This window comes from Amphiura filiformis, chromosome 11 (genome assembly GCF_039555335.1).
Source record: "Amphiura filiformis chromosome 11, Afil_fr2py, whole genome shotgun sequence".
Classification (NCBI taxonomy): Eukaryota; Metazoa; Echinodermata; class Ophiuroidea; order Amphilepidida; family Amphiuridae; genus Amphiura; species Amphiura filiformis.
In genome coordinates, this window is record NC_092638.1 from 65,464,905 (window position 1) to 65,479,610 (window position 14,706).

Here is a 14,706-nt window from a genome sequence, read left to right on the forward strand (position 1 = left end):
TCACTAAAGCTCATTAAATCCACTGCGCGTGCATGCATTCCACGTGATGCGATGATGCAATCAGCCTAAGTCATATTATATACCCAGGAAATTGCTGGATCTTCTGCATGGCATGCGAGGGGGTGCGAGCTAGGTTCAAATCCAGAGTACCAAGTGAATTCTTTGTTCATCTTCTATCCTTTTCATTTCTTCTTTCCCTTCAGATAGCAAAAAACATGGGTTAGGTTAAGGTTAGTTAACATGTTTTTCCTAGATTTAGACCTTCTAACCCTAACCAAATCAAGTCTCTAAAGCTAACATTTTTTAGGGAGTATGGGTATTTGTATATATGATTTAGGCTATAATTTCTCTAGCATCAGAATAAGCTATACATGTATACAAAAATAAACCCATAACATACACAACAGCATACAATCCATAATATTATGAGGCAAAGCTGATGAAAATTAAGGTATAGCACTCTCAAGTACAGTTTCACAAAATTTGTTATTCTATATTTCATGTATATAATTTTATGATAAAATTTTATATACAGGACATGTGATATCTAGTAAATTTACATATTGTACAAATAAATTTTATATATTTTTATTCATTTCAGAGATTATATTTTGGCGATGCACACACAGACAAGCTTGAATCATGCAATCTAGATGGCACCAATAGGAGAGTCATTCTGGATCGACCTTCGACCTTTCACCCCTATGCCCTCTCCTTATTCCACGATCGGCTGTATTGGTCAGATATACTACAGCATCACATCATGAATGCGGATAAGAACACAGGGTCAAGTCGGGTCAGGATAGAAGGGTACTTTGCATATCCTACTGCATTGCATGTGGTACATCCTTCAAGACAGCTGTTAGAAAGTAAGATATGTTTGTCTGTATGTCTGTCTGTTTGTGTGTCTGTCTGTTTCAACACAGATAAGAACACGGGGTCAAGTCGGGTCAGGATAGAAGGGTACTTTGCATATCCTACTGCATTGCATGTGGTACATCCTTCAAGACAGCTGTTAGAAAGTAAGATATGTTTGTCTGTTTGTGTGTCTGTAGTTCCAACCACATTTAAAAGAAACATTTACGTGTTATTTTTGCATGAATGCTTGAAAGGAACAACATAAGTTGTGTTATGTTTACATAAGTTTTAAATGATTAAGTTGTCCAAATATATCGGGACATCTTCCTTTTTAGGTTTACTATACATAACAATTAAATTGAGCTACCATATAAGGTTCACGTGCCATTTGATTGCAGAATTAATGAGACAGAAAATCGCTTCCTTTGCGGGGTGTGATACCATTGTTAATTTGTTTAATGGAAAGAAATGACAAGGGTAGTGGATATTCTTTGAACCTGTTAAAATCACCAGCCTGTGACTCCCTGGTAAAGCAACATATTGGTTTGTGGGCCCTGGATGTTAAAGTGGCATTTACTGATTGTGTGATGATTAGGAGACAGCAATAAAAACCGTGTTCTACAGACCAGATCGACCCAGATTTCGTTTTTTGAAAAACAATTTGGTGGTGGCCAAAAGTGGACTGAGTTTAACAGAAATTGTTGTATGCATGTAAAAGTAGCAGATGTGGTCAAAACCAGGGAAAAATTGCCCAAAAAATAGTAATTTATTTATAGATTTTGGTGAATTTAGAGTCATTCCTAAAAAAAACTTTAAAAATTCCGGGCCAAACTATCTTACTTGAAAGGTCCGTCCACCTGTATAACAGGGTTTTTTTGTCACCCGTATGGACTTTGTTGCTTAGAATGAATGTACGGTATTTTTAACATGTTCATATAGCTCAAAATGTAATTTATATTTGAGTTAGACCAGTATAAAAGTTGATGGAAAGTGTATAGATTTTTATCAGCCCATTACTGGTTTAATAAGGCATGTAATGGAACAAGTTTGTTGGGAAGTATAAAATATAGATTATGTTCAAGCCCTTACTAGTCTAATCAGGCCTTTAATGATAGGTTAATAACTGCGTATTACTATTTACTTGTTAGGAGTAAAATTGTACATGGATGCGTACTGAGATATAGCCTAATGCACAAGCCCCATCAACATCTCAGTACATGTGCAATATTTTGCACAATTTCTCAAGCAACAAGTAATACGCAGTTTTGTATTAAGATATTGCATACACAAGAAAAAATTCTGTAGTTAATCAGTGCTATTTTTATAACAAACTGTCACTAAAAATGCTGGCAAATGTGAACTGTCAAACATATGCATCAACCCGCAAGAAAAACTAGCCAATCCTGCGCAACGCCTACATGTGGCAGAATGCACTCTGTGTAGCATGCAAAGTGCGCCTGTGGAATTATTTATACACTAATTCATACACTCCTATATCAAAGCAGCCAATCAGAAAAGCTGTTACAAAAGTACGAAAAACATGCATTGATTGTATATATTTTGCACTCCGCGTACTACGCACAGTGTTTCGCGCAAATTCGTGTCACGTAGGTTTGATTGATTAATCGGGCGGGTTGATGCATTTATATTTGGTTCTGTTTTCCAACATTTTTAGTGATAATTTGTTATATAAAGAAACTAAAAATCATGTGTTTTTTTCTTCTTGTGTATGAAATAGATTAATAAACTTGTATTACTTATTGGGAGAGAAATTAGACAAAATAATGCACGCGCGCTGATGTTGATGCGTCTAATGCACAAGCCCCAAAGGGGGGAGTGCATTGACGCATCAACATCAGCGCATCAACATCAGCGTTCATTAACCTATACATCCCCTGGCATTTTTCTAATGTTTGCTCTGTTTTGGAAACTGTTCATACTTAACTAATGTTCAATTTCAATGGGGGTTTCTTCAAAATGTAGCTTTGAAACTGCTTTATACAAGCATTTAAAAAATTGAATATGCCTGACTTGAGAGTGATTTTGCTTGATTGCACCACATACCTGTTCCTGTGAGTATTCTTGTAGCTTTCTTTAGGCATGATCACACGGGAGCTTACCTCTGTGTTACCGTAATACGGAGGTAGCGCAAGGTCATGACTTAACACAGATACTTGTCCACACGGTCCTTCCTCGTGGTACTCTATAAACACTCCGTGTTAGCTGCACGGCTCGGTCTTTGCTTCACTCAATTTCTTTGTATTTTTTTTTTTTTTTTTTTTTTTTGATTTTGTGGTGCTTCTTTCATCATGTTCTTTCTCGGTGAGAAACGGAGATAAATTATTGTGAATTTATTTTTAAGAAATTTAAAATAGGCCTACTGCGAAATTGTAAGTGTTGTATCCATAAAGGTCAAGCTTACCCCGGAATCTTGATCACACAGGCGCTAACATGGAACGATCGCTTTGTGTTAGCGCACTACCACAGATATTTCTCTGTGGTAAATCTTCCGTGTTAAGTTTCAAGGTAGTTAACACGATACTTGTTCAGACGGGCGCTAACACGAAGCTATACAAATTGTACCTCAGAGGTAGCTTGGTGTTAGCATAACACAAACTTACCCCTAAGCCCGTCTGAACACGGCTTTTGTGATACTTTATGAAAGGTGTAAATCTAAAGTGACAAAGCCCTATAAATAGTATGAAAGTGTGCTTAATGACACTGATCCACATTGTTAACCAATTTACAATAGGTTGGATTTATTTACTAAAGAAATTTAACGAAAAACAGCATACCTTAAGATCTCTGAACCTTAATGTAGTTGTTAAACATGAATAAATATTGGTCGTTTAAGTGACTTCTTTAATAATAGAAAGGTAAATGAACTTGTTCCGATTTGTCGTTTTAGACGTGACTACTTTTGTGATAGGAATGTAAATTGTTTTCTATTTAAATCATGAAGAAAGAGGCAGCCTATATGCTTCACCCTTCAACACGAGACACAAATTAATATATTCGAGGATCGGAAATAATCTATGCAAGCCCGAGAAGTTTATTGTAAATGTAGAGTATAGAGGGGTACTGTTGGTACTTGTTTCGGTATCAGTGGACCTTGACTTTGCTGATGATATCGCTCTCCTTGAGTCTTCCACTAATCGGGTCCAGTCTCAGCTCTCCAGGACCGCAAATGCCGCAGCAGACCTTGGACTTATAATCAGCAAACCCAAAACAAGAGTATATGACCATTAACTGTCAACCACAGCCTCCTCTCCAAGTGTACAGAAAACCCATTAAGCATTTAACCGACTTCAGATACCTAGGCTCCATGATGGGGTCCTGTGCTAGTGACCTGAAGAGACGGAAAGCTCTTGCTTGGACAGCCTTCTGGAAATTAGAGCAAAGAAAAGTCCTACCATCCCAATTTCCACCAAGGTTTAACTGTTTCACATAACCTGCATCACAGTTTTACTATACGGCTGTAAGTCGTGGGTTATCTCTCATTTGGCACATCCTGCTACCGTATTATGCTGAACATCAAGAGGGTAGACAGAGTACCAAATTCTACCATCTATAATTTGACAGAGACAGCACCATTTGTTGAGAAAGCCAGGGCTCGTCAACTGAAATCAGTAGGGCATAATATTCCGCTTGCCTGATGATGAGCCAGTAAAAGAGTATGCATTGTAATGTCCCAACTCATGGCAAGAGGAAACCGGACGGCAACGAACCTTGTTCTGGAAATACATCCAGTGTCTGGGAGATAAGGACAGCATGCTGAGTCAAGGTCAACTATCAGCAATGGCTCAAGACCGATGTAGCTGGAGGAAACTTGTAGTCGCCTGCTCCGCAGCCGATGATGATGGACAGAGGAGACCCATAATATGCTAGTAGCAAAAACAACAGATGATTTGTTTAGTATAGAAAATTCAGGAATGTGGATGCAACAACCCCCACCCCCTTCGGTAGATGTGTTACAAAAAATTCCCCTGGTAGGTGAGGGTTAAGGGTACAACACCCATTGCATTTTTTTGCGTTTTTTGCATTTTTTGAAAAAATAAGGAAAAAAATTGGACAAAATGGTATGCAAAATGAAGGGGCAAATCTTCTTGATCTATTGGTGGCATCGGTATCAATGTAGCTTACATACTTTTCAAGGGAGAAGCCAAAAAGAGGTACATGACTGATGTACCTCTTTTGGCTTCTACCTGAAAAGTATGTATAGCTATATATACATTGATACCGATGCCACCAATAGAAAAGAAGATTTGCCCCTTCATTTTGCATACCACTTGTCCAATTTTGTTTCTCATTTCTTCACAAAAAAAATGCATAAAAATACAATGGGTGTAGTAAATAAATAAAAAAATAAATTTCGGATTTATATAGCGCCTTTTTCCAGCTAGATCTTGAAGGATTCAAAGCGCTGTAATTTCGCTGCCATGGTGAATCATCACAATCAGATCGCATCATCTAGGCCAGTTGCAGCCGAACCTCAGGCGCAGACCTATCCGCACTTAGATTGTAACATCCACCAATTATCTGTGCAGCTCCCCAAATTCCATTGGGTGAAGGAAGTTTTTGATAACCAAACAACTAATCACCGATTTTTTGAAAGCAGGAGGAAACCGGAGATCCCGGAGAAAACCTGCGAGAGCGAGCATGGAATCGGGATAAACCAAGTGCACATGAGTCCTTGGGCGCGCCGGCTTGAACCGGGACCTCAGTGGTGCAAAGCGAGGAACTACCGTTGCGCTAACTCGCCCTACATCCTTAAACTAGGATTAATTAAGAAGCATGCATTATAATTGAAACAAATCTTAAGTAGTCATACATAGATCATATTTGTTATGTTTAGAGGGCACGTTGGCGCAAAGGTACAGGCTCTGCCTTGTAATCGGTGGATTGCAAGTTCGAGCCCTGGCGGTGCCAACATGTTGAGCTCTTGGGCAAGGTACTTTACCTTACTTGCCTCTCTCTACCCAGGGGTGAAATGGGGAGCTGTTATGAATATTGTCCATTGAGCGCCGCCCAAAGATATGAGCATACCTTGTGCATTGTATGGCAGCTGACATATTCTAACAACAGCGGAATAAATGTAAAGCACATGTGAAAGGCGCTGTATAAATACCAACATTTATTTTTACTTTTTTACTTATTTATCTATGTTTGCAGACAGAGACTGGTGCGAAGCCAATGAGGGGTTGGGATCCTGTCAGCATGTTTGTCGGAACATCTACAATGGATTTGTGTGCACATGTCTGCAGGGATTCGAACCAGTACATGATGACCCGAATAATTGCCAAGGTATGTGTATAGGAATACTGTAGCCACACATTGTAGGAATCAACCAAAAGATCACTGATCGCCAAACTTGAGGGGAACCAAAGAATATGAAAATAATTTATGTTATTTTAACCCACTTCTGGTTTTTGTTTCAGATAGGGAGGGGGTCAGATTTGTAAGTGAACTGGTTACATTTATATGGCTTCATTGATAATATGGTTTGTTCCCTTACAATTGAGGTAGTTACAGAAGAGGGATTTAAAAGTAGGATATAGATGGGTGCATGTTCCACCCATTATTTTAAAAAACAATTGCAAGTTTATCTCATACTTTTCATATTACCTGTTCTCCAATGGAAAGGGATGATACCAGATTGTGGAACTTTTTTCTAACTTAAAGGAGTATTTTGTGATCCTAGCATCCTCTTTTTATGACATTTTTCAGTACATATCCACGAAAAAATCATATTCCCAAAATTTCAGTTGGTTCCGATTTTGCGTTTGCGAGTTATGCATGATTGTGTGTATTACAATGCTCCATAGACAGAGTATTCCAGTGATATAAAAATCTCAACTTTTTTTGAGAAAAGTGGGGGGATGAGGCTGTGGATCACGAAATGCCCTTTTAAGGCTTTAGCATTTGTGTTACCCGCATCCTATTATTATCCCCACCCCTTTATTTGCTTAAGTTGTTGTGAATCTGAACCAGACACAGGTATAGGACAATATACCACAGAATGAGATGATTTCCCATTTTGTCTTATACTTTTTGCTATTCATGTTGGTGATAAAATTCTCAGTCTCGCTGTCCAAGACCAATGCAAGGTCTGACCATCAACTGATCAAACAGACCATCAACAGACCCAAGAAGAAATCCAAGCTCAGCTCTTTTAAACCAAGACCTCCAAAATCCAAGATGAATACAAAGACCTGTAATTTTAAGTGAATGAGCTGCAAACAAAGCATAAATTAGCATTTGCAACAGTTGTTTTACCTTCGTTACCTGTTTTTTATACTACTAAATTAAGGTAATTGCATGTTGTTAAGAATGTTGTTAACAAAAGTACAGGACAATTAACTGAAACAGCCTGTCCTTAAAACACTTTGTATTCACTGGTCTATTGGTGTAGGGCCAGATTTTCAAAATGTCAAGATTTGAGGTCCAGAATACACTTCTGGTTTCATGACCAAGACCAGCACATAAAGCGCTGGCTCTATAAGTTTCCTGTGGACCATCATTATGTACCCCTTGCACCGCCCATATGGGGTCAGTCCATGTCGAAACAGATTGAGTGTACACCCACCCTCTTGGATTTTGCTCTCCTTTGGCTCAGGAGTACCTTTCATGGATCCCTAGGTGAGGACACAAAAAAAAAATTCAAATTCCATTTAGTTTGCGAATGGCGGGCAATCAAAGTTTGGCGACCTCGACCAAAATTGTGAATTTAAGGGGTCCAAATGACAAAGTGCTCTCTTTGAGGGGCACTTTCTTCTTAATTTAATCAGTTGTGATCCTCTTTTTGAATGTGGTCACTCACTGGCTGTGTCTGAAATACCTAATGCCAAAAAAGATAGATTTGAATTTCGTTGGGATTTCAGAGGGGTCAAAATCAGCACTTCGTACTGTTCAATCAAATTATCTTGATTTTGAAGGACCCATGATAATGTCACAGTGCACTTATAGGTCCTAATTATGTTCAGAATGGATTGACCATATGCCAATGTCTATGAGCAATTCAAAAAAAAGAGAAATTTCTAGACCCCTACAGAATTTTAGGCCACCCCTAAAGTGGTTCAGCCACAAATGGCACTTAAAGTCGGCAAATTTTGAACCCTAATAACTTTAGGTGTACACCAGATATGAATTTCTAGTATTTTGCATCTGAAAGAATGTAGTTTAATGTTACTAGGAACATAAGATTTGTTTTGTATTTTTGTGTTTTAGTATTAAGTTGGCGCTTTCAAAAATAGTCATTTTGCCTAACATACCATGCATACAGGATACGGTACAAAATGCCAAGTTTAGTATGATATTGTTTTATTTTTTTGATCACTTTATATCCATTTGTATTATTTATCCTGATATTTCAGTTGCTCTTGAGTCAAGTAATAAGAAAAAACTACTTTCTAATCCTCTGTATGGATTTTTAAGGGGGTCAAAAATGCACTTCCTGGCAACGATGCACATGCAAAGTACAGGTGGGCTATTCCCACTTGGTCCAATCCCATTTGGTCCAATCCCACTTAGTCCAATCCCATTTGGTCCAAATCCCACTTTGTCCAGACCCAGTTAGTCCAATCTCACTTAGTCCATGTCCCACTTGGGCCATGTCCCACTTAGTCCATGTCCCACTTAGCCATGTCCCACTTAGGTCATTCCCACTAGGACCATGTCCCACTTAGGCCATATCCCACTTAGGCCATGTCCCACTTAGGCCATGTCCCACTAGGTCCATGTCCCACTAGGGCCATGTCCCACTTAGGCCATGTCCCACTAGGTCCATGTCCCACTAGGTCCATGTCCCACTAGGGCCATGTCCCACTTAGGCCATGTCCCACTAGGGCCATGTCCCACTAGGGCCATGTCCCACTTGGGCCATGTCCCACTTAGGCCATGTCCCACTAGGTCCATGTCCCACTTGGGCCATGTCCCACTAGGGCCATGTCCCACTTGGTCCATATCCCACTTGGTCCATATCCCACTAGGGCCATGTCCCACTATGGTTATAATATTTGTTTTTGGTCATTTTCAGTACTTGCTTTAGTTTTCATAGTAGGGCCTATAGTTGTAATGGGGGGGGGGTGGGGGGGGGAGGGGGGGGGGGAGGTGATGCAAAAAGTGGGTCCTAAATATTTTAATCCGTCTGTAGAGGCTTATTAAAAAATCACCAAAATATTTTCTCGCAGAACATGAGTTTACACTATATATTTTCTATAGGGTTGACATACATTTTTCATGGCCAAAAGGGGGCCCTGAAAATAATTTTAGGTCCCCTAACAAGTGTTTGTGAGCGGAAAGATAGTCAATGTCTGTCTAAGTTCTTCTGTTCTTTGGTATAGGATCACAGTCGTCTAAGTATATCCAGTAATTGAGAATATAATGTAAGATTGGATAAAGTTGCACTGAGCATGCTGAGAGTGGGTCCCATGTATATGACCATGCCATTTTTTTGAAAAAAGGTGTTGTATTCAAGAATAAGACTTAAAAGATTTCTAAATTGTTCAGTTGGTGGTTTGTTAAAACATGTTATTAACCTGGAAAGGCTTTGCATGCTATACCTATTGCTTCAGATTAATAATGTTTCAGTAAATTATATAGCTGTGCCAACTATTATTTCTAGTGAGATATTAGAGTTGTTAGCATCTAATTCGTTTATGATGTCAGAAGCAGCGTTCACATAATTGTTTTGAGGTTATAAGTTTTAAGAAATAGTCACAACATGTGGATATTTTGGATGTAGGTCCATTATGACTAATAATTAGTAGGCCTATATGTAGGGAAGAGTAAGTTATCTGGAAGTGGTTTATGGACTTCTGGTAAAAGGCATGTGTATAGTTTGTTATATGGGTCAAGAAAGGCCCCATCTTCCTTGATAAATATATTTTGAGTTGTACATTTCTACGAGTGTGTTATGTACATGCATGTTGAGCTTTATCATGGATTTTTGGGTTTTTTTGATGACTATATCGTGGATGTTATAGAGTTTATTGTAAAGAACATTTCTTTCTTTCGTTGCAAGATTTGGTTGTGGTCATGTGAATCTTAGATGACAAATTTCATTTTCGGTATTCAGAGTCTAATGGTACCCATTTTGATTTGAGTCTGAAAGGAGCAATTTTGTTTTGTTTTTAGGCAACGAAAAAAGAAAACCCTGTTCTACGGGCCCGACCGACCCAGAGTTTGTACAAATTGGGAAAAAATTTTTACCTGTACAAATGAATGCAGACCCAAATTTCGGAAATTTCAGGAACAAAAGTTTTTATTTGTATTTTCTCAAATTGCAAATTATTTACAAATTTTGGTGATTTTTTTGGGTCATTTAAGAAAAAAAAGGCCGACCGACGTAGAACAGGGTATCTTTTTTTCTTCAACTTATCGTGCATGATAGAAGATACTCTCATTTTTCTTGCAAAATTGTTGTGTGACGATGTGCGTTCACACAATTTGCAAACCTTAAATGGTCTATATAATATAATGCGAACTATGCAAATTACATAGGCCTATGATAAAATGCCACTTTCGTATGATTATGCACATAATTAATATACAATCCAAAGATCATCATTTATGGGTCATTTCTGTTCATTATCTCCGGCATTATGTTGGCAAACAGTCCCTTCTTCTCCTTCAGTATCCATCTCCTTCCTTTGTCCTACTGATTCCTTCTCTTTTCCTTCCTCTGTCTATTCTTCACGCTTTCATCCACCTTATTCTGCTCCTTCTACATGTACATCATCTCATTTTTTTCCTTTCTGTTTTTCTAAACCTTTTCATCTTTTTATGTACATCTAGGCCTATGTACGGGTCCAAATGGGATATGGCCTAAGTGGGACATGGCCTAAGTGGGACATGGCCTAAGTGGGACATGGCCCTAGTGGGACATGGCCTAAGTGGGACATGGACCTAGTGGGACATGGCCCTAGTGGGACATGGACCTGGTGGGACATGGCCCTAGTGGGACATGGACCTAGTGGGACATGGCCCTAGTGGGACATGGACCTGGTGGGACATGGACCTGGTGGGACATGGCCCTAAGTGGGACATGGCCCTGGTGGGACATGGACCAAGTGGGACATGGCCCTAGTGGGATTGGCCAAAGTGGGATTGGACCAAATGGGATTGGACCAAGTGGGAACTGGACCAAGTGGGAATGGACCAAGTGGGATTGGACCAAATGGGATTGGACGAAGTGGGATTGGACCAAATGGGATTGGACCAAGTGGGAATAATCCGTACAGGTTATGGGGGTCAAATTTTCAGAATGCTCCCAATTATGTCAAGTAATATATCAAATTACTCGTATGGTCATGAGGATTCCAAAATGTATAGTTTGTTATGTGTCAGACCTTTCAGGAGGCGCTATGACGAAAAAATGTTCATAGGTCAACGACCTTTTTGAAATATCAAAACACAAAAATACAAAACAAATCTTATGTTCCTAGTAACATAAGACTACATTCTTTCAGATGCAAAAGACTAGAAATTCATATCTGGTGTACACCTAAAGTTATTAGGTGTCAAAATTTGCCGATTTTAAGCGCCATTTGTGGCTGAACCACTTTAGGGGGCCTAAAATTCTGTAGGGGTCTAGAAATTTCTCTTTTTTGAATTGCTCATAGACATTGGCACATGGTTAATCCATTCTGAACATAATTAGGACCTATAAGTGCACTGTGGCATTATCATGGGTCCTTCAAAATCAAAGATAATTTGATTGAACAGTATGAAGTGCTGATTTTGACCCCCTCTGAAATCCCATCGAAATTCCGAAATCAATCTTTTTTGGCATTAGGCATTTCAGACACAGCCAGTGAGTGACCACATTCAAAAAAGAGGGTCACAACTGATTTAATTAAGAAGAAAATGCCTCTCAAAGAGAGCGCTTTGTCATTTGGACACCTTAAATTCCCAATTTTGGTCAAGGTCGCAAACTTTGATGGCCCGCCATTCGGAAGCGAAATTGAATTTGAATTTTTTTCTTGTGACCTCACCTAGGGGTCCATGAAAGGTACCCCTGAGCCAAAGGAGAGCATAATCCAAGAGGGTGGGTGTACACTCAGTCTGTTTTGACATGGACTGACCCTATGCTTTAATCTGATGTTTGTTTTAATTTGTTCTTTCAGATTATGTGCTTCAGCTTTTACCTTTCCTCTTCTCTGCTTTTATAATCAGGTGAAGGGTGCATGCTTTCTGTTCATTGTCATAATTCATTAAACTGCATGCAAATCTGTTATAATATCATGTATTTATGTCCTAGCATTCACATTTTGGAAGATTCAGGAATAAATTTGGGCAAAAAAGAAACCTCTGATGATAAACAGCTTGTTTTACAACACCTTTTCTTGCCACATCCTACCATTCTTATGGCTAAAGTTCATTTGAGACACATGGGCTATTATCATACGCTATGGACCACAATGGCCTCATCCCAATGGCGTAGTTCAATAACCTCAATAAAATACTCATAGTGCAAAAGTTGCAGAGTATGAGTTTTTGTACCTAAATTTTCAAAGGTCATTCAATGAATGTACAAATGTATTGGGTTAAAGAACTGTGCCCTGACAGATGAGCATCTTGTGGATCCTAGTGATATGGAAGACATGGCATAATCTCCCATACAGGGGGTGTAGATTTCAAATTGTGTCACCCATTCAGGTAAACCCATTTCAAATTCACCCTCACCATGTGGAAGGAAGATTAAGGTCATGGTTTCCATAGGGGGTGTATGGATTTCAACTGGAATAGCCTATTTTGACCGAGATGATTCTCACAAAACCATACCCATGCAGCAAAGCATGTCGATTCATATACAGCAAGCTCTATACATTCTGATGGATAAATTTGCTTGCATACAACATGGATCTTTTTACAATTTACTAAGTTTTGCAACATTTTTCTCCCCTAGATCTGAACAATTTGTCTTGTAACTTTAATAATAATATGTAGATCACCAATAACTTCATCATTTTTACCGTGAAAATGTCATTACCTTAACGGTAACACTAACCATATATCCTAATACAGACCTTCAACTATCCTAATCCTTAACCATAACCCTATCTGTTCATAATCCCTTTCATACTACGCAACAGTAATTGCTTTGCGATGCAGTGCGTTGCCGTACTGCAAAATACTGCATTGCGGTATCGCAATAAAGTTAAATACATTTTAACTTGAAAATGTGATGAGTTACACCTAAAAGTAATCGATATATCGGCAATGCATCGCAAAGCAATTGCGGCGTAGTATGAACGGACCTTAAGACGTGGATTTTTTACAGAGATTAGTACAAAGTGGTTAATTTCAAGGGGGCTGTGTTTTGTGTTTACCGTGTGAAAGGCTTGCTCTTTACATTACGTTTCACTACCTAAAAGAGAGAATTGATCAAAAATTGAACTCCCTCCTGAGGTTGGTATCTGTCAATGAGTTGACCAGATCACAAGGACGTCATTATAGCTATACAACACAAATGGGTCAATGAGTTACATAAAAATGACCTTGTGTGATATATATTGTGTTGAGTTTTGCCTGAGGCAATTTGTAGTTAAATGTTGATCCTCACTACAAGAGTTATTACCGTCGATTTGGTTGAAAAGGAGGTGGAAAATAATCAAATCTCTCCAGGTAACAAAACGTAATGATGAATAGCAAAGGAAGCGGGCAGATCAAAAGATATCTCATTATGGCATTCTCATTTGTTTCAATGGTGTAACTTGTAATGTAGTCCATGTAAACTAACCATACTTGAACAGGTTTTAACCAATTTGATTTACAAGTCATAACATAGTATGATACTGATGTCATGGTGTGCCATCTGCTTCTCTTTGTTCAATATTGATACAATATTGATAGACTCAAAAATAATCATGCACATAGTCTAGTCAAGTGTGTGACACAGCAATTTCATTGTTATTATTTACACAAGAAATCACTGTGGATGTTGTTTTTTTAATGCTAGAGTGAACAATGTAGACATGCATGTGATATGTCAGCAAGGAAGTACTACACCCCTCGATAAATTTGTGTCTATTTTTGCATTTTTCTCAAAAACTAATAACACAGTGGTAACAAAAGTTATGTATATCATAGGGGCAATAAATCCAATTACTACACTGGAATTTCAGTGACCCAAGACCAACAGTTTGTTATTTATGATAAGAAATAAGGTTCAGCTAAGATGTACCGTGTTTTCTTGAGTCACTGAAATTTCAGTGTAGTAATTGGATTCCTTGCCCCAATAATATATATAACTTTTATTACCAGTGTGTTATTATTTTTTGAGAAAAATGCAAAAATAGTCATAAATTTACCACAGGGGTGTAGTACCCACTTAACTAGTTTTCAGACTGCAGTTACTTCACTCAGTTGTAACTTTGGAAATGGGCATGGTGTACCCTTGATATAAAAAAATCTTTATTAAATAAAGCAGACCAGCGTAAGTTTCACCTGTCAAAATAGAATCAAATCCTTGATTCTTCTTTTTGTCCTACTATCAATATAAAATTGTTTTGTAAAATTTGGACAATTAATCTTGTTTTGATTCCTTATGCCAGTTGAATACACTGACCTCTTTCTGTCATTGTTTGCCTATAAATTATGTATAAGGCCCATTGTTCTGCTGTCAATATTATGATGCTTAAGCTGAATTTATACTCAAATCGTTTTTTCAGAAAAGCGATTCTCAGTTTACTTTGATTTCCAGAGCGTCAAGCCGATCAGTCAATTCAAATCGCTGTGGCAAAAATGATGTCACTTTTGCGACTTGAACAAAATCTCAACTTCCCAGCCATGTTGCTTGCTTCAACCAATCATTTCAAACCAGCTGGATTTATTATTTTGCTAATT

General features: G+C 38.4%; 1 protein-coding gene across 1 annotated transcript in view; it reads left to right on the forward strand.

Moving 5' to 3' along the window:
- Positions 1-12,046, forward strand: part of LOC140165162 (low-density lipoprotein receptor-related protein 6-like) — a 55,841-nt gene extending 43,795 nt beyond the window's left edge. The window contains exons 5-7 of the mRNA XM_072188604.1: positions 602-1,022; positions 6,031-6,162; positions 11,985-12,046. Of these exons, the coding sequence (XP_072044705.1) occupies positions 602-1,022; positions 6,031-6,162; positions 11,985-12,037 (606 nt within the window). The 3' untranslated portion in view covers positions 12,038-12,046. The remainder of the gene's footprint in view (positions 1-601; positions 1,023-6,030; positions 6,163-11,984) is intronic.
- The last annotated feature ends 2,660 nt before the right edge of the window (positions 12,047-14,706 follow it).